Source organism: Trichomycterus rosablanca, chromosome 17, assembly GCF_030014385.1.
Source record: "Trichomycterus rosablanca isolate fTriRos1 chromosome 17, fTriRos1.hap1, whole genome shotgun sequence".
NCBI lineage: Eukaryota > Metazoa > Chordata > Actinopteri > Siluriformes > Trichomycteridae > Trichomycterus > Trichomycterus rosablanca.
Window position 1 is genome coordinate 4,835,639 of NC_086004.1, and position 21,198 is coordinate 4,856,836.

Sequence of the window (21,198 nt, forward strand, 5' to 3'; positions counted from 1 at the left end):
GTTATCTGTGCAGCAGTTCCCATAGGACATCCTGACATTTACACCGCATCTATTTCAAGCTATTATATTTCTAGGTGTAAACTACCAGCTTATTTTATTTTATTGAGTCCTGCCTGTCATTCAGGTGACATTATGTAGGATATAATAATAATAATAACCTGCTCAGAAGTGGACATTAAACAGCATCATTAGTAAAACAATTTAAACATTTTATTTTTATTTAGAAATAATGTCAGATAAAGCCATTTATTATCACATAGCTGAGGGTGCCTTTTTCAAATCATAATAACACACACAAGTTAACACACAGGTTTAAATAGCTATTAGAGTAAGTTTTCTCACCGGAGACTTGTTTGATCAAAATTAATTAGAGTCTGTGTAAACACAGTCAATTAGTTTCTTAGCTCTTATGAGACCCATGCACATTTCATCCAGGGCCGCACTTAGAAACTGGTAACTAAGGGTTTAAGGTACTGGACCAGCAATTAGAAGGTTTCTTGTTCAAGCCCCACTGCTGCTAAGTTGCAGTGTTGGGCCCCTGAGCAATAACCCTCAATTGCTTAAATTGTATTCGGTCACCAGTGTATGTCTCTTTTGGATCACAGCATTTGCTAAATCAGATAAATGCTGTGAATGTAAAATGTAAATGCTGGACACTGAGCCATGGGGAAAACAAATATCAAAAGACCTGAAAGAAAAAAGTACTTTATAAATCAGAAAAAGATTTAGGGCTAACATGCCATATGACATACATTTTAACTACAACTGTCAAACAAAACAAACCCACCCAACAAAAAGACAAAGAGACCATTCCCCTTCCTCTTCGGCTGGTCGTTATCGCAGCTATTGATCAAATCTCTCGGATTCAAATCTCAGTGGTGGTGGTCTAGCGTAATAGACTGATGTGCCACCCAGACACTCACTTGTGTGCACTTACTAGCTCCATTAAATGTCATAATGGTTTAGTTATTATGTCATACAGTAAACATGTATGTGGGCTTGTGTGTGTGTGTGTGTGTGTGTTTAGTTGTGCAGCTAATCACTTACTGACAGCCTTGAAAAGTAATGACGGTGCAAGGACTAGGACTATCATTATAGTCTTTATGGGAAACAGCATAAAGAAATCCTTCAGTGTAAAGTGCTGATCAACTATAAAGATGGGGAAGGGGGGAGGCAATATGACACAGCAGGTAGTGTTGGCACCATAAAGCATCAGACTTCTGAAGACATGAACCTTGCATTTCTTGTATTCTTGTCTTCATACTGCTGTAACAAGTTAATTTCCCTAAGGGGATCAATAAAGTCTTATCTTATCTCTTATCTTATTTAGTTACTGTCTGTGGGCAGAGTCTCGTGTTTGGCTACGTTAAATGGTTCCTAAGAATACATGTGTCAGTAAAGGGATAAATATGTGATACGCTGTGAGTGATTATGAAATGTCCTGGGTGTGTTTCTGCCCTGACACCCTGGGTGGAGCCAGAATGAAGCGGTTTGTGATCATAATAATATAATAAATGAATGTATACAAAACAGCAGAATAAAGCAGAATTTAACTTTAGATGGGTCGGCTGCTAACCCAGTACAACACTGTTGCTACTGTATTTAATTCCGATCTGCCTCTGAACGTTACCAGAACAAGCTGTGGGAACGCCTCTGTAAGAGATATTCACAGACTGCATGTTCTGTAATCATGATCAAATATTTATTCAATAATAAATTATTCAGTGCTCCACGGTAACAGCATCACATAATCATGAAGCAATTTACATAGCCAAGTATGTGTCTAATTAATGATATGAACAACTAATTAATGACTCGTTTACACATATAAAAGGGGATTAAACACACATACATTTGGCTTCTAATGCCCGTCTGTTAAAACGTATCACGTGGACGAATAAGAAAGATGACAATTGACATAAATAATTAGGCTCATTTTCTCAAACATATGTTCATGTACATGCCTTTACAGAACACTGCTGAGAGAGAAAAAGCTTTCCATATTGTTTGAGCTGAAATTAAACATGGAAGCTGTGAATGTTCTTATTACTAATTTAAATCTGGAAGTCGAGTGAAAATGTTTTTCTTTGGAAATTCAGGACCAAAAGCTTCATACTTCATTTGGAGTCTCCACAGCCTCCGTCCAATCAAACGGAAAACAAGCTAATAGATGAAGCCAGATTCAGTGAAGGATGAAATAGCCGCCAAAGCTCAGTTCGTTTAAATTGCCCCCGCCTGAGAGTAGAGTACAACAGATCTCTTAGACAAAAACAGATCTCTTAGCCAAAATAGTTACAAATTGTTTGTGGCACGTCTTTACTCTCTGTGTGTATAAACACGGGTGTCTCTACAGGTTAAGGGTTGCGGCTCTAATTGGAGAAGACCTGGAAAGCTCTGGCTGAACTCATGGCTTGGCCGTGGAGCATTAATTAAAGTCTGGTGTAAATAATACATGCCGACTAAAGCTACATTTTTACCCAGCATTAAACTTTAATGAGTCTCATTGAATTTGCCCTGCAGATAAATGAATTTGGTATTAATGCCGCCTTGAGTGGAGACTTGTACCAAAATATTTTACCGATTCTGATCTAATGCTGGAAACGTTAAAGTGTCATTAACTTTCCGATAAGAAATGATATGCCACTTTGTACAGCTCTGAAAAGCATGGATTCATTCTAAAGGGAAAGCCAACAGGGAAAAGGTGATGCAATAAATCTCAATACTGTGACCTTCTCAACCCCATTTTGCTCTCGTCTTTCTTTTGAATGGAGTGCGTCTGCACCCAGAGGATGTGCTTCCTGAAGCGTGTGTGTTTTTCTCTGTTATTCAGACACAAATAAAGATCTGCTAAGTATTGAGACCTGTTTCCAAGGTGAAATTACCCAACAGGTATAAACAGCTCCCAAGCCCTCACAAGTCAGACTGATCTGGGTTTTCACAGTCACAGTCAATAAAGTTTGAAACATAACCATGTGAACATGATACAGGCTTTATTGGGGACAGTGGTAGCCTAGTGGGTAGAGCTTTGGGCTATTAACCGGAAGATTGGCTATTCAAATCCAGGCTCTGCTATGCAGCCACTGTTGGGTCCTTGAGCAAGGCCCTTAACCCCTGTCTGTCCAGGGGCACCATATGATGTCTGACCCCAGCTTCCAAACAAGCTGGGATACGCAAAGAAAGAATTTCATTGTACCGTACACCTGTATATGTATATATGACAAATTAAGTATATCTTCATCTTAATTTATGTTTGACAGATATCATGAATTTCCATTTAATTAACTGAGTCTGTGTGAAGGGAAATAAGTCAGATTTTTTATTAAGGCTGTTTGTCAGTCCTCATCTCTAAACCCCAAAATATTGGGCTGCAAACTCACATGGCTTTACATTATGCTATGTGCAAAATATGTAGTTAAAATCCTATGCAGCTAAAAAGATTGGAGTTTAGGGGTAAATTTCGTTTACTATCTAACCCAGATTGGAATTAATTAGTTTTTTATCTAAACCTAAACGACAGAAAGAGAGGCTAATGATGTAAATAAACCAATTTACTAGTGTATCACAGATTATTTTTGAAGCTGAGTGTGTGTGTGTTTTTAACACTTTGGCTAATTTAGCTGTTAACTGTTATTGGCATGACTACAACATTTATTTTTGCGAGACAAAGAGGTTGGGATTGTTTTCAGCCTTTTGTGTTGGTGCCCTTGACAAAATTGACAGTGCTGTACTGTGCCCACCTGCCGTGCCCACACTGGTCATCTGGCAGATTGACAGAAAATGCAGTTCCCTGTAAACAGCATTTCAAAGCATTTTCTGCGCCTAATCAAACAATACTTAATGCAACTAGAGGCAGCTCTCTAGACATGTATTTGAAACTCAGCTTGGGGTTCTTGGAGATCCTAAGTTTTTTTGTTAGTCCTGTTTGTTAGTCCTTTGTTCATATGGCTAATGTGCTTAGCTAAAGATCAAACTTGATGACCTGCCTGGCTTCCCTTGCTGGCCTTTTGATGCCATTCTTTTGTTCTGGTTTCTGGGAGGCTCAGCCAGTAAACAGTGAAGGCGTGTGGTTGTCATGAGTGTTTTACTTTTGTTATACTCTGTGTTTTACTCTGGAGTTTTATCTACGGGTGGCACGGTAGATTTCTGGTGTTTACTGGATTCCCCTGTCAACATGCCAGTGGATTGAGTAGCTGGCGTGTTGTATCCAAACGTTTTGTAGTTTGTTCCTGATTTCTGTTGTTGTCCATTTTTCATGTAGCTTAGTTTTTCCTACACATTTTATATACTATACTTTATTTATATGTGTAAAAATAAATCCATCATTTTATATATAATATCATGAGCAATTACTGTCTGTGTCAGAGTATCTAATAGATAAGTACTTATGCTCATCCCTAGTCCAGATAGCCACAGCCAATAGAGCTCCAAGAAAGATGAAAAGTGGACTAATTATCGGAAGGCTGCTGGTTTGAGCCCCATCACAGCCAAGTTCCCAATGTAGGGCCCTTGAGCAGAGGCCCTTAACCTTATATTGCAGTGTATTCAGTAATAATTGTAAGTTGCTTTGGATAACACTGTCTCCTAAATGACATAAAGGTTTTAAAATAGGTGTGTTTTTATAAAACTAAATGAGATTTTCACCAGATTAACTTTAATATCTTACCATTGGATGGCACTGGTTGTAAAACTGAAGACTGTGTCTGAGACCTGCTGGAATTCTTCAGCTTATGACCTGGGACTGGCAGAACCAGTTCTCTCTCCTGCTGCAAAAGTCCTTCCTCTTCATACAACGTGGCAGGATTAGTTGAAGCCTCCACATGTTTAGGCTCTAAGATAGCATTATCAGTTCTGTCTTTAATCCCCATAAGTCCACCAGTGGGTTTTATTTTGGCAGGCTGGAGTTCCTCTGATGTCTCTTTTAACTGGCTTGACACTGTTGAAGAGGCATCTGTGTGGTCACTGCCGGTCCAGTATTTCCATGGTGTCATGATGGAATTGACAAAATCAAAGAGCATGCTGTTGCTGGTTTGAGCCTGTGTGGATAACACAGCTGAGGAGGGGTCAGAGGACGTGCCGTACCCTACAGTAACTTCTCCCTCATCGAGATCCTCGCTTGCTGCGTCTCCTTGGCTCCTGAGCTCCACCTGGTTCTTCAGAACAGGGGCTTTATCTTTGAAAGCATCTTCTGATCTCTCTACAGGCTTGAGATGGATTACTACATGCTCTTCTGAGATCTCAGAGGACTCACTCTCTAGGATGGAGTTGAACTCTTCCTTATTTATGTCCACCAGGCCGGTCCAGGTGGAAGGCTCTGGAAAGGCTGTGTTTCGTTGGAGATATTCCGAATCATCTGTGGAGTTTGAGCTGGAATTCTGTAAAGTCTGAAACAGTGCTCTTGGTTCTGGCTGGTTCTCTGTAATTGATAAAGAGATACTGAGTGTAAGCATTCACATTTTTTTCATCATCCCTGTTTTTTTTCTTGCCGTATGATATTATAATAAAGTCCATATGAGGTAAAAGAATTCTACATGATCTCTGTGTAAAAAGACCCTTTGGGAACTTAAAATGAACTCATGAATTCACTAAGTAACAATTAAATGGCAGCATACCCCGGTAACAGTAGGCATCAAACAGGCTGGTGGTGTCAGGGAAGCCGGTGCGATTGGGGTTGTGGTAGAGAGTGCGCACTCCCGGATCTTCCCCTCCGCAGTTGCGGCGTGGCTGATTGATTGGATATCGCACGCTTCCATCAGCCAGCCAGCCTGGGTCACAGTGGTCCAGTCCTGCTTGCCATGCTAGGAAAAGCTGACCCACTGTGGCCAGCTGAGCGCCCAGTGCGTGACAGTGAGTGGAGGCTGTGGCCAGGTTCAGTCTCTCTGGTACACTGATGTGAAACACCTCACCTAAAACAGGGTGCAAAGAGAAGTGGGTCACCATGAATTATATGCTTTGTAATTGAAAGTTTTATTTTTAAATAAAAATTAGATTCACTGTCTGACACCCAACTATAAGCTTGTTGGACATCCTATTTCAAAACCATGAACCCTCAGAGCTCTGTGCCTCAGCAAACGGACTGGGTGTGGCTAAAAGCCCTAAACCTATTAATTAGAGCGGAAAGTCTGGAAACTTTAGATAATATGCTGACATTATAACCCCTGTGTTATTAAATACAAACCCAAAACTATTAAATTAAACAACTCAATTTCAGGTTGTTTTCAGTCACAGAAATAAATGATTCAAACACAATTTAAAAACACAAGCTGCACTACATTAGTCTAGTAGTTCAAATGTGTAACTAAGGAAGCAAACACTGGACACCAAAATGTTTTGAATAATTGACTGCATTTGGTGAATTTTAGTAAAACATTATGCTAATTTGATTCCTTTAAGCACACTAATGAATAAGGACAGGGAAGCAATCTTCAGCTGTTTTCATGTCCTGTTTTAGCATAATGTAGCCACACACATTTATGCTAGAATCAATTCATAGCATAAATTAACAGCAGGCAGAAGTGGACTAAAAGCTCCCTGATAAAGCTGAGAAGCATTAAAACTAAACAGCAATATTAAATGCCATTTCATTCATTAATTTTGTTTTTACTTTTCTTTTGCAAATATCAAACAAATCATGCACTCATTGTGATTTCTAGTAACCTGTCTCCGCTTTAAATGTCCCCATTCTAACATGAATACTGGAGCAGAGATGAGAAGATGGTGACCTAATTTGATGCTTGGTACAGGGAGCTGGAGCAGAAGCAGGTGCAGGAACTTCTCTGTCTGGGTCACGACTCACATTACATCACTTAAAGCAGAGATTTAAAGACCCATGAATGACTGAAGTGCACATGATGGCCCACTGTACCTGGCAGACTATCAGCAAAGCAATAGACATCAAACAGCTCATCAGTGGCACGAGCGCCATAGTTTCTCACACCAGGTAAATCATCCCGGTCGCCATAGCAGCCTGGTCGAGGAGTCTGAATAGGATACCTGTGGAACGAGTATGCAGGAAATATTAAGAGGCACACTGAAGAAAAAAACAGCCACATGTACAAAGAGAGAGAGAAACAAATATCCTGTCCACTCATTTCCAATTGTGCGCTGTTATTTAAATAATGCTGGGATGCAGGAGGTTTGATTAAAAGATATTACACAGCACTCCAGGGTTGGAGAAAAACGAAGCTCATGCATTTTCAGTTATTGCAACGAATTTCATCAACCTATAAAAGAACTCACATGTTTACTTTGGTTACAAAATATCTGACTTCCACATGCACAGGCTTTATTACCTGAATGTTTCTATTATTACACCAGAGTTATGGCTAAAGGCTTTGCTACTTCAAAGTTCAGTTTTTACTAGCATGCCTGGTCTCAGGGCACCGCTTCAAATTTTTAAATTCATGTGTTTCTGCCACGTTTGCTAACAGGTTTAATAAATCAATTAAATAAAGAAAATTTTATGCTTACAGCTTTGCAGCAATATATAAAAACATGAAGAAAATCTTGCTTTAAAGAAACTCCATTAGTCCTGACCTCAACCCTGGAATGTCAACTGAAGTTTTCTTGACCAACATCAGTGCCCAGATATACAGTACCAGTCAAAAGTTTGGACACACTTTCTCATTCCTGTGGTTTTTCTTGATTTTTTTTAATTTACAACATTGTAGATTAATAATGAAGACATCCAAACTATGAAGGAACACATATGGAATTATGTAGTAAACAAAAAAGTGTTAAACAAACCAGAATATGTTTTATATTTTATATTCTTTAAAGTAGCCATCTTTTGCTTTGATGACAGCTTTGCACACTTTTTGGCATTTTCTAAATCAGCTTCATGAGGTAGCCACCTGGAATGGTTTTCAATTAATGTTTGTGCTTTGTCTAGAGTTAATTTCTGGAATTTCTTGCTTTTTTTAGTGTGTTTGAGACCATCAGTTGTGCTGTGCAGAGGTAGAGTTGGTAAAATATAAAACATATTCTGCTTTGTTTAACATTTTTTTGTTCACTACATAATTCCATATGTGTTCCTTCATAGTTTGGATGTCTTCAGTATTAATCTACAATGTAGAAAATAAAAATAATCAAGAAAAACCACTGAAGAGAAGGTGTGTCCAAACTTTTGACTGGTACTGTACAATGCTCTTTTGATTGAATTGGCACAAATTCCCACAGACATAAGTCTTGTGAGAAGCCTCCTTAAAAGAGTGGCTGTTGCTCAAACAAAATCACATATTTTAATACCACTGGTTTCTGAAATGTGATGTTCGACAAGCTCATGGTCAGGCGTCCAAATACTTTTGGCAATTGAGTGTATGTCAAATTGATGTCTGGCTGGAGTCGTCCTGTCTATTCGTAACTTCTGTTTTTGTAAAGGGGTAAAAAGAGCTCAGCCCTAAAACATTAGGCCACACCAGCTTACAAAACTGGGCCGCGATGTGCTGAGACAAAAGTCTGTCCTCCTTTGCACCAAATTTTTAACCCCTCCTGCAAGCAACATGTCATGTCTTGTATCTCCTCAAGACACCACACAGAACAATAAAACCATCTGGGTGATTTAAAGCAGACTGCTCTTGAGATGTCGACCTTGTTATGGTTTGTTAAGTTTAGTGGTGAGTTGCCTGCAAACAGCCCTGATCTAGACCCCATCTAAAATATTTGGGATGATGTGGATCACTGACTGAGTGCAGGCCACACCACTCAACACTGTTGCCTGACCTTAACCAATGTTTCAAATCTGCTGAAAGCCCTTGTTAGAACTGTGTAGTATGATACACCAGGAATTAAGTAACTACACTTAAACCATGTATATGATTTAGAATGTCATCTTTAGATTAAGTTCACAAACTTTACTCTAAATAGAGTATATTAACTTCCACTATATGACCAAAAGTATTTGGACACCTGACCACGAGCTTGTTGAATTTCCGATTTAAAAAACAAATGGCATTTCAATAGACTGACCTATGTGATCTGTTCAGCTAGAACAACAGCCACTCTTCTGAGAAGGCCTCACAAGACTATGAAGTAGGTCTGTGGGAATTTGTGCCCATTTAGTCAAACCAGGTTTTTCATGATGTCTTTAAGGCCTTGTCTAAAAGCACAGGGACACAGTCATGTTGGAACAGGAAAAGCCTTCCCTGAACTGTTGCTGCAAAGTTGGAAGCACATGCTTTCTTTTATATAATTGATTTATTACCCTGTTAGCAATTGTTGTGGCTGAAACACATTCATTTAAAAATCAATTACTTTTGTCCATATAGTGTATATGGTACAGTATATTAACAGTTAATATTTACAGTTACAGCACATTAAACAAACTATGAAAGTGAAACTGTTATAACCATTATACCTTACGGTCTGGTCAGACAGCCAGCCTGCATCACAGTTATCATAGCCATCATCAAATGTGGCCTGCAGCTGGTCAGGTGTGGCAATCACTGCAGAGTTTTCCAAACATGCCTGCTCAGCATCAGGAAACGACAAGGCATAGCGGTTATGAGGGGCTCGGTAGTGAAACACCACCCCTGCAAAGGTCATAAAAGAGGGGGAAAAAGCTTAGATCTGGGCTCTATTAATCATGACAACAAACATGCAAGAATTGAGTACAATATAACAACACAGGTTCATAAGACTTTCACATTAATGTAGCAAATTTTGGAATTTTCATGATGGTTGATACAGGTAGGTGTATACATAGCCAGACTGCTCATTTTACTTTGTTTCATTTAATCTTCAGTAACTGCTTGATTCTAAGCACATCACTTTAGTCCCACTCGAGAAGACTAGGAGCAGGACTGGAATACACACTGTACCACACAGTCACCTATTCACTCACTCCCTAACAGCTAAAAGTCATTTAGAAAAACAAATCCACCATCTGCATGTATAGAACAAGGAAAAAAGATCCTTGAGAAATCCCAGACGGATATGAGAAGTATATGTATGACAGAAAGTGATCAAAGTTAAGGACTGAACCCTGGTTCACAGGACTTTAGTGCTGTGCAGCATGCAGACTACCTGCTGTGCCATCACATTTTACATTAGCAAATTAAACAACACTCGCTGCTTTTGAAGTGTACACCTGGGGCTCAGCACACATTTTTGCATTGACATTTCAGAGGCAGAAACAACTGTCTGGTAGATGTAGCTAAAACAAATAGATGTATTTATTTATTCATTGTCTGTTTTACCACCACTTTATTCTGGTCAGGGTCAAGGTGGGTCAAATTCACTGGGCAAAAAAAAAGAAACCGCCCAGACAGGTCACACACACTTAGAGCAATTTTAATATTTTCGATTAATCTGACTGCATGTCTTTGGATTTGTAGGAGGAAGCCAAAACACTCCGTGCCAACCTATATGTAGAACTAGTTTTGTGTCCACTGACTTATGTAAAGGAATACACTTTAATAAAATAAAAAAAAGCAGAACACCATTGCTTTACTGGTGTGCCATGCTAAATAATATGACATACACCGACTAGGCATAACATTATGACCACTGACAGGTGAAGTGAATGATTATCTAACACTGATTATCTCTTCATCACGGCACCTGTTAGTGGGGGGGATATATTAGGCAGCAAGTGAACATTTTATCCTAAAGTTGATGTTAGAAGCAGGAAAAATGGGCGAGGGCAAAATTGTGATGGCTAGACGACTGGGTCAGAGCATCTCCAAATGCTGTATGAGCAAGGCTCATTGATACATGTGGAGAGTGAAGGCTGGCTCGTGTGGTCCGATCCAACAGACGAGCTACTGTAGCTAAAACTGCTAAAGAAGTTCATGCTGGTTCTGATAGAAAGGTGTCAGAATATGGGGCAGCATAGCCGCAAACCAGTTAGTTAGGAAGGTGGTCAAAATGTTATGCCTGATCAGTGTATATCATATGGCATTAGATTTTAGTTGTATTTACTCTGTAGTTAAGTATTTTTATATATTAAAAGGTGACTTACACAGTGTACACAACTGTACAAATTTGATTTGTAAAAAAAAATTCCAAAACGTTTCATTTGACGCGAACCAAAGTGGTTTTGGAAATGTCAATGTGTTGACAGTTTTCATTTGTCACAGCTCTCACTGCAGCACTCTATCCACACACAGGCATGTTCATTTTTGACCACGAAAAAAGCAAACAGTTGAGGATTTGAAAATACTGGCTCAGTTCCAAATAAATCATCAACATACCAGCACAATTTCACAAAGCTACACTCGCACCTGCTGAAAATAAAGCACCATTAGTTTGTTTTTTACATAAACCTTAAACCAAATGAACATTAAACCAAATGTACAAGTCCAGGTGCACACAGCTGTGCAACACACCTCAAAATATATGTTGTCCTGTAAAAATCAGGCAAAGTTGGTTAGAAAGTGGAGTGAATTGAGGAAACAAAGTAAAAAGCCAGGCACCCTGTAGTCATTGTACGACCTTATAGGAGATGGGCTTCGACTCTGCTGTGCAGAGAAATGAGAACTAGAATTGTTTTTTGAAGTGTCCATCTGCTATTCCCATCAAGCACTTGCTAGATAGATACATTACCAATTCACCTCCATTCATAGCCCTCGTACAAATCACCTTTCCCACCTACCTTTAATCCTGGGGGAATACACACACATGAAAGGGATGGACAGGAAGGCTGGGTCTAGATCCTTTAAATTGTTCCTTCATTTTCAAAAAAGGTTGGAATGAGTGAATTCTGTAAGCAGGAGTGGGTGGATTATAGGTGGTGCTATTTCAGGTCAACAGCTGAAGGCAGTGACTAAGACAAAAGACCCTATTCCTCAGAGGAGTAGCATCCTAACACCTCTTTCTCTTTGTTTTTCATGCCAGTTCTTAGTGACAGACAACCACAACGATGCATGAGCTACAAGCATCTCTTTCATTTCCACTTCTTCTTTTTCAAGGAGTCAGGTTTTATCTGAGCACAGAAAATAAGTTAGGTATTGTCTAAACAAACATTGGAGGATATTTTACAAAGGCCTGCAGTTCAGTAAGACATAACAACATAGTCTTGTACCAAAAGAGCGCTGTAGCTTGTGCTGTTTGCTTTTAATGCTTAATGCTAACAAAGCACTGACGTTATGGGTAGAAACCAAATGTATGGTGATGCTGACTGCCCGAATTAGCTAAAAACAGTAGAATATTTAAAATACAAAACAGACACTGAGATGATATACTAGACACCCAATCAGCCAATTCGAACCCTGTATCCCAGTGGTAGTGGTTTAGTGTAATTTAGTGCTGCACTACCCATGTACCCATGTGGAGATGCAGATGTAAAAATGATTTAAAATTTGTGGTCTCCTAATTTCTTCCTATCTCCTATTTATCCTATCAGTTACTACTATTGATTATTTTTAGTTTTTTCCCTCAATCCTTACGTAACCTAAGAAATGAATTCAGATTAAAAAGACGGCTACAATTAATTTCAAACAATTTAACACGCTTATACATTTTTGTTAATTAATATGCTAGACTGTATTTCTGTTCCCCAAGTAATGAATGCTAAACTTTTTCTTTTAGCAAAAGGGAGTTTATGCTTTGTTAATCGATTCTCTGTATGAGCTGAATCTCTTGAGCTCCAGATTAATTTTAAATTCATGGTGCTCTGCCAATTAACTTTTCAATTCTGATTCTCTAATATCTTGACATACTGGTGTATATATAAGTCAGTATATCCTTTTAGTTTTTAAAATGTATTAAAAGAACATATTGTATTGTCAAAAAAAAAGTAAATAAAGTTTATAACAAGCTGTTCGTTGAAACTTCTTTGATTTGAAATGTTTAATCTTCTACAAACCCAATTTCCAACCAGTTGGAGTCAATATACTGCAAATAAAAATGAAATGTGTAAAATGTCTTTTACATTAAGTAAAAACACCACAAATTGGAAACATTTAAAGTTTTAACTCATCAACCACATTAATTTTTAATTAATTCTCTCATTCATTTCTAATTTGACAAGAGGGACAATGAATGACTAGGAAGATTGTTAAAAGACAAAACAGGTAAAAAAGTGAAAAGGTTAAAGGTGATGTTATAAAATAGAAATGGTCTATAAGGAGTATCTGCGATGGACTGGCGCCCAGTCCAGGGTGTTACTGTGTGCCTTGCGCCCATTGAAAAGCTGGGATAGGCTCCAGCGTCCCCGCGACCCTGATTGGATAAGCGGTTAAGAAAGTGAGTGAGTGAGTATAAGGAGTATTTACAAAAGGCTTATTTATGAGTTTTCATGAGCTAGTATGAAGAACTGCATAAGCAAATAGTCACACAGTTTAAAAAAACAACGTTTAACAAGGCACAATGACAAGGAATTGAGGGAAGCCGAGGGGTTCATTCTGAAGCAAATCATGCTGCCAGCTACACAACGGAAATGAAGCAAATGTTGCATTATGAAGCACGATATAGGAGAACAAAGACTCCAGACTGTTCAGCAGCTGAGTGTTCTGAGTTTTTGTAAATGACTACAGAATGTTCAAGGCTAAATGATGCCCATGTCCCAACTTTTTGGGACTGCGCTGCAGCCATCAAATTTAGAATAAGTGTATGTATAAAAAAGCAATAAACTTGATTATTTAAAGAATTAAATATGGTCTTTGTACTGGTGTCAGTTAAATATAGTTCAGACGAGATTTCCAAATCACTGCTGCCTGTTTTTATTTGCATTTTTCTAACTGTTCCAAATTTTTTAAGAATGAGTTTGTACGTGCTTATGGGTTTTACAGCACTTGTTCCAAAAACACTATTTCATACAAAAATACAATAAAATAGTAACATAAAGAACACTGAACTTTCATAATGTTGCTGGAAATGGCACCACAGCCAAGGGTATAAAGAAGAACAAATGTTTCATGTGGGGAGGTGAGATATAATTACTATAATATTTTAGAAGGAATATTAAGTAGTTGTCATAGCAACAATTATAAAAGTATTAAATCTTAGGGATATCCAGTTAATTGGAGGCATTTAGTTAAAAGTAACGCCTGCATATACAAGCTGAAAACAGGATAGAGAAAGTCATAATGAAACTTTTTATACAGGTTTTATACAGTATTCTGACGCTTGCTCACCACTGACCTGGAGGAACCCTGTGGGAGAAAGCTTACCTCACTTCACATGCAAACACATGAGCATTCTGCAGTGTAAACTCACCTGTGACCTTGAGGGGTACAGTGTCCTGTTCGTCGTCAATGCCCACCACTACCTCGCAGCGATACATCCCAGAGTCGCTGGATCTCAGGCCAGTCAGTGCCAGGCTGGCATTGTAGTGGTTCTCTGAGTAGCCGGGCAAAGTGACACGCCCCTGAAAGGCTTTCTTCACCTTTACCACGTTACCTTTTGCCACCAATACAGACTGCTCCCTCTGTAGGCCATCCAGACCACGGTGGCCCCAAATTTTGGTCCACTTGATGCGAGGAGTCTCCTCACTGGGGGCGGGATGTAGGGCAAAGATGCAGGGCAGCACAGCAGTACTAGAGAGCGGCATCTGCACCGCCTGGTGAGTCACCTTCCGCATGTGCACTACAGTTTCACCCCGTGTTATATCTGAGGAGAACAAACAAACAGAAGGTTTAAGTACATACAGAGACAAAGTGTGAAACTGAAACCAACACATAAACACAAAGACATGCTGTGTCACTGCGCAACCCAGAGAAAAGGTTCAAGTAATGTTGGATCTATGCCAGGCCAGAGGATTTTTGTTGTTTTAACTGAAGCTAAAACAAAAACCAAGTATTGTATGTATCTGTGCTATATTAATACCAAACCTGCTTTGCTAGACCATGTTTTTTATATTTAATTAAACCTAAATTAGCACTCGGGTGGTGCTGCAGTTTATTACACTAGCTCACCAATGCTGAGATCCACATTCAAATCGTAGCAGTGCTTTCAGCCAGCCAGGCAACTGCACTGGCATGATTGACTTTGTCTGATGGGGAAGGGTTGGCTGAAGCTCAGCGATAGATTGGCGCCCTGTACAGGGTGTTTACTGGTGGAACCACAACCGCTGCAACCCTGATCAGGATAACACACTCACTCACTTACTCACTGTCTTAACAGCTTATCCAATCAGGGGGGGTGCTGGAGCCTATCCCAGCTTTTCAAGGGGCGCAAGGCACACAGTAACACCCTGGACGGGGTGCCAGTCCATCGCAGGGCAGACACACATACACATTCTCCTATAGGGCAATTCAGTGTCTCCAATTAACCTGACTGCATGTTTTTGGACTGTGGGAGAAAACCGGAGCTCCCGGAGGAAACCCACTCAGACACGGGGAGAACATGCAAACACTGCACAGAAAGGACACGGACCGCCCCACCTGGGGATCGAACCCAGGACCTTCTTGCTGTGGAGCGACAGTGCTCAGGATAACACAGTTGAAGAAATTGAAATGGAAAAAACTGCATTTTTTGCATAATTTTCTAAATATGTTGATGGGTCACAATAAGACAACATTTAATAGTCAACAAATGACTCTCAAACTGTCTTGCAGTACACAAAATCCCACAGTCCAAGTCTGGTGTTAAGTCTCTACAAAAGAATTATGGCGGTCACTGAATTTATGCTTCAGCAAACAAAGTAGAACACTGAAAGTTTACTCATACAGGCCTGTGCAGCAGTGTGACTGTGACAGCTGTATCAACAGGCTCTTGTGTGATTTTGTAGAAGATTTACAAAGATTTTCTTTGATCAATAAGCTTTGATGAATAATGTATGTGCTATGTTTTATTGCCAATGCTGAAATTCATAGGGTGCAGTATATATATTCATTGAGAAGGGGCATGAGCAGCAGCACAGGAGCAATATTAGTTATTCCCTCTGCAGATAATTTGACTTTTTACTGTGTTTGGGTGCCAATATGTCAAAACACTGCTTTTCTAAAGGTTTTTAAATGTTCTGTAATTTTACTACAATACCAGCATTCTTCAGTGTTATATTTATTTATTTATTTATTTATTGTCTTTTACATTTAATTAGTAACTGTTCTATTCAGTCAGGGCTGTGGTGGTTCCAAAAACACAGCACTTTAGGTAAAAATACACCCCAGACTATGTGCCATTCCTTTGCACACACTTACTCCCTTATTTACTCTTACACCTTAAGAGGAGCCAATCTATCGACTGGCACGTCTTGGAAGACGTGACAAGACCAGAGTGCCCAGAAAGCAAAGCAACAACATAGAACACACAAATCTTGAAGTAGACCATAACCAGAGGCAATGATCCAACCCTAGACCATAGAGCTCCATGTGGCTCCTTCTAGTTTATTTTGTGTCATTAATTATCTACACAACACAACTTTTCAGATATGGCTCATAGAGTTTTTGAGAAGAGTTTAGGAGACAGCTGGTAAACAACATCACAGCATGTTAAAAGCTAATTAACTTAGCATGGTGCCTAATTTATTATTTTTGTCTGAAAATAAAGGCTTAGTGTAAGCAACTTGCAGAGAATCAAAAAGATCTGTCTCCCCAATTAAAGATCAGAACTGTCTAGACTCTGGTCTTCTCTGTAATTCCTCATAAATGTGAATACAAGTTCAGTACAAGAAGAATTTTGATGCCTTTGAACTTTGGTGCTGGCGAAGCCTTTTGAGAGACCAACAAATGGATCCCTGACTAGATTAAACCTCTCATTCGAAGCTCAGATACCAAACTGAAGCTCTCTTATTTTGAACACATTATGAGAAGAACCAGCTCATTGGAAAAGACAAGTATGCTTGGATGAGTTGAAGGTAAACAGGAAGAGGATGACCAGCAACTAGATTAATGGATAAAACTAGAGGAACAATGAACAATCTATTAAGAAGCCTGACGACCCAAACAGAAAACCGGATGTTCTGGAAAAGTACTATCTATATGTTGCCAGAGGTTGACACTTAATAATAATAATAATAATAATAATAATAATAAAAATAATATGTTTTACAAGATTCATTTAGCAATTACTGCTGCACATCTATTCTTTAGTACATATGGTTATCAATAACAATGGACGCAGCAAAATCCTCATTTCCATACTATTTTCTGTGCTATTTGCATGCTTTGTTAGTCAGTTACCCAAAGCCACTGACCTCATATGCAATCCGAACTGCATACAAAAACATTTTGAAAAATACACTTTTTATTTGGAATTCTAGTAAATTAGGGTCTTAGTGTGCTGCTTTAAACTGTAACCATTGGTTTCAAAGTGGCCTGTGCTATTGGACATCATGCTTCTGCCACTGGAGGATAACAGGTTTCACCTTGAGTCTAAGTCTGTCTTCCTGATTATAGCACATAGAGCGTTTCTTTTTGTTCTGTGCACAGTATGAGAGCAATTTAAATGCACTAAACATGCATCAGTGAACAGTAATTGCTGCATTGAGGCAAAACACCTTAGCCTGCTAGCTGTTCATTCTTTACCTAACTGCTTTAGATGTGACCTACTGTAAACAGTCCTCATAGGTTTCCTGCTGAAACGCTGGAACACCCTTTTAGGAGTTTTTTTTAATGGTATTTAAACCTGTGCTAATATTCATACAGGTAACAACGGAAAACCTAAAGATGTGTGAAACATAAAGAGTGTAGATACTTCAGACAGGTGCACTGCATAATACAAATAAGCTCGTTAACATGTGTAAAAATGCTGATCAGGTTCATCTTATCTCAGTTTTGCAAAGAGATTGCATTTTAGTAAATACTTTGTTTAGTAAATACTTGGGTTTAGTCAAACACTACAAAATTCTAAATATTCACCTGATTAATATGAGAGAACTTTTATTTTCTCATGTATATAAAAGTATCAGAAGCAGCATTTATATATAGCTGCCTATATACACAGTGGATTCACAATATATTCAGACCACATCACTTTTGCACACACTACTGTGTTGTGGAAAATATTTGAAGTTGCAAGTGAAAATTTAAACCCCTTCCCAAAGGCAATAAGGATTTATAACTCAAAACCTTTCTGCAAAGAGAATTTTGCTTTAAATTATGTTTTTAAAGCTCTTTTCGTGTGTGTGTGTGTCGGGTTGTTTCTTGCATGGATGCTGTGTCCATGGATGCATGGCACTAGGAGTCCACAGTGTTGTGTCAAGCTTCTTACATTTTTAATTTATTGAGGCCACTGTGGTCCTGAAAACCGTGACAAACTCAAATTCCAAACATGCTTAGCACTCATTTCCACCCTTGGCTGCACAATCACAGCATTCATCATCACCTGAGTATTGACACCCAAAACTCATTCCATACCTGATTACCCGCTACATATAGACCTCGTTGCCAAAGACTCTTTGCCCAGCATTACACTGACCCGTGTGCTTTCGCGCAGGCCTTCCTTGCTTCCATGCCTAATAGTATTCTGTGATTTATTGTATATATTTAGAATTTGTATAATTTATGTTCTCTTGTAGTTTGGTGTCGGTTTACAAATGATAGCATTGTTTATATCTGTAGCATTAGCACTTAAGGTAAGTTCTGGTTTGTGGAACTGTTGGCATCAGCACACTTGTTTTTTAACTAGTGTATATAGTGTAATTTTTTACCTTGCACTATTGCTCAGTTAAACTGTGTTAAGTGTTTGTCATTACAGGAACACTCTCTGAAGCTGTGAAACTGGGCTTACCCTGCCAATAAATCCACGTTATGTACAACCAGTCCCGCCAGTTGGTGGGGTGGCAGTGCCACTTATGCATTGCTCGTCCCAATGTAACCAAAAACTCTAAAATGTAGATTTTGTTTACATCCACATCTAATCAAATTCACACCACAAAACGAGGGTCTGAACACTTTCTGAAGCCGCTGTGTAGGTGCACAGCATAGAAGTATAAAAGTAAAAAGAAATGTATAGATTTGAACCGCTTCAAAAATAGCCCTGCAAAGTTAAGGGCAAGTCCATAATCCAAAGCCTGATGGATATACTGTGTTTTGAAACACACAGCACTCGTGAGGATAATGGCACAGCTCGTTTTGAGGTGGATGATGGCTACCCACTGCTCTAAGAGCGTCTGAAGTAGAACACTCATCTCTTTACACTGAGCAATGCGATGTACAGTCAGTGCAAAAGCTTAAAGTCTCACAGACCGATCTGAAATAGAGTTGCAGTGTTTTATCACTCAACTGTTCCACTGGACCTGTGACCTGTGTGGGCAAGTCAAGCAGCAAAGATGTTTTGCAGTTAAAAATAGAATAACATGTAGATTCTTTAGACCTTTTGCTAATTCTTAAACATTACTGCCAATTATGTAATAATGCATGAACATTGTCAAACCACTTAAATATAAATAACTCATTATACATAAATACATAGAGATAGATTACACAAATTTTAGACACAAACCATGTCGCCAACATGCACACTTGTTGAGTCACACTTCTACCTTCCCATCTGAAAAATTTAAGTTGAATTCAGGCTGGTAGCAAAGCAATTATGGAAAATGACTGAAACAAGACAGTGATTACTCCAAGTCAGTATACAGTCTATTCCATAGTTCTTACCAGCATGTTGTTCACATTGTGTTTTTTTACCGCTGTAATTACTGAGTAGTAGTATCAGATTGTTCATAGAGTAACCTCTATGTGATAGTTTTTATCTATAACAACAGTTCTGAGGAGGCTTCTTAGACAGACTTTGTTCCTATTTAGTAAAAAAAAAAGCATTTGTATGGCTGGGGACTGATGTTTGTCAAAAAGCCTCATATTATCTTGTCCCAATATTTTTCTCCATAACCTGTATTTGCTATAAGTTAAACAGTCAACCTGGTCCACCGTGCTTATGCTGGTGTTATATCTGAGCACAGATCAATTTCAACATTAAATCAGGAAAAAAAAAATCAATCACAGCTACCTTTTACAAAACCAAATTACAACTCAAAAGAATCCAGTAAAATGACTTTACTCCCTCATGGTTCAATAATGGATGTGCATGGCAGAGTTGTGTTCCAGCAGATACACCAAATCTGCATTTAGATAGAAATGTTTTAAAAGCAACCCCCCCCTAGAGGTTCTCTCTTTGTTTAAGAGTCTGCTGGTGTTGTTCCTCCTCCAAATGAGATCCAATTACAACAAAAACATCAAAAATACAAAGACAGTGAAAAGAGGATTATATTAAGTAAGAAAAGAAAAAAGACAGTGACATGACTACACAGACAGTCAGGCAAGATTGGATTTGGGTTGTAATATGGATGTACAGTAATTATAAGCAATATCAATGCAAGCTAATAGAGTTAGTACAACCCTTTGATTTTCACAAAGCACAGAAAACAGAAAGCATCACATGTGAAACATCTGTCTGCAGTGTTTCCTGCTTTTCACCCAATTATTGTGACCCATAGCAACCCTGACCAGCGGGAGTGAAACGGACAATGAAAGAATTCATTACAGTGCTAATCACACACTGCATTCAAGGAAAAAGAAAAAATCTGAACAAATAAGTAAGAAGTTTATTCAGTGCAGATGCTACCAGGTGGGCTTACTGCACGATACAATTAACATCAAACCTTGGCTGGCACGGTTGTGCAGCAGGTAATGTGGGTACTGCACAGCACCAGGGTTAACTTCAATTTTATATCAAGATAGCAAAAGAAAATAATCCAAATAATATAAAAGCACATGTGCTGGTCTTTAGAAATGTAAAAAAAGGTCAAATGGTCAAATGAATCACCGCTCGCTGTATTCCCCACGAGTGGGCGAGTGCATTTGTGGTGAACACCAAGAGACCCAACATGCATTAAATGCGTTAATGGCTCAGCACCATACCAAGAAATCTAGTCGTCTTCTCCTTTACACTGACCCTTGATGCTGTTTTATACTTTTTATAGTTACAACTTCTATTATAAAACTATTTGATATGCTTTTATCCACAGATAAGGTGAACTAACTACACAGCAACACTTTAGCATCTCCAGAATATAAAATAAGCACATACTATAACACTAGACATTAGGGCTGGGCGATATATCGAGTTTTAAAGATATATCGGTATATTTTCATTCACGATATAAGATAAGACAATATCGCTTATATCGATATAGATGTTGCGTTCCAGTTAGATCCGACAGTTCGTCGTTCCCTTCTCCCAGTTTGTCTCTACACATGTTCACCTGCCCCGCCCCTTTCCCTCACTGAACACAACTCGCCCCTCCCCCACCACGTGAGTCGCCCGCATGGCATGTTCTAAACAGCTCTGGTGACTATAGAGCTCCGTCTAAAAATA

At 38.9% G+C, this 21,198-nt stretch overlaps 1 protein-coding gene across 6 annotated transcripts in view; it reads right to left on the minus strand.

Annotated features, from left to right (window-relative positions):
* ncanb (neurocan b) overlaps positions 1 to 21,198 on the minus strand; it is a 145,697-nt gene that overhangs the window by 72,038 nt on the left and 52,461 nt on the right. For all 6 annotated transcript variants that reach the window (XM_063013099.1, XM_063013098.1, XM_063013097.1 and 3 more), the window contains 5 exons: positions 14,155 to 14,547; positions 9,353 to 9,527; positions 6,863 to 6,990; positions 5,610 to 5,903; positions 4,664 to 5,413 (listed from right to left, as the gene is read on the minus strand). In XM_063013099.1, coding sequence (XP_062869169.1) covers positions 4,664 to 5,413; positions 5,610 to 5,903; positions 6,863 to 6,990; positions 9,353 to 9,527; positions 14,155 to 14,518 — 1,711 coding nt within the window. In that variant the 5' untranslated portion in view covers positions 14,519 to 14,547. The remainder of the gene's footprint in view (positions 1 to 4,663; positions 5,414 to 5,609; positions 5,904 to 6,862; positions 6,991 to 9,352; positions 9,528 to 14,154; positions 14,548 to 21,198) is intronic.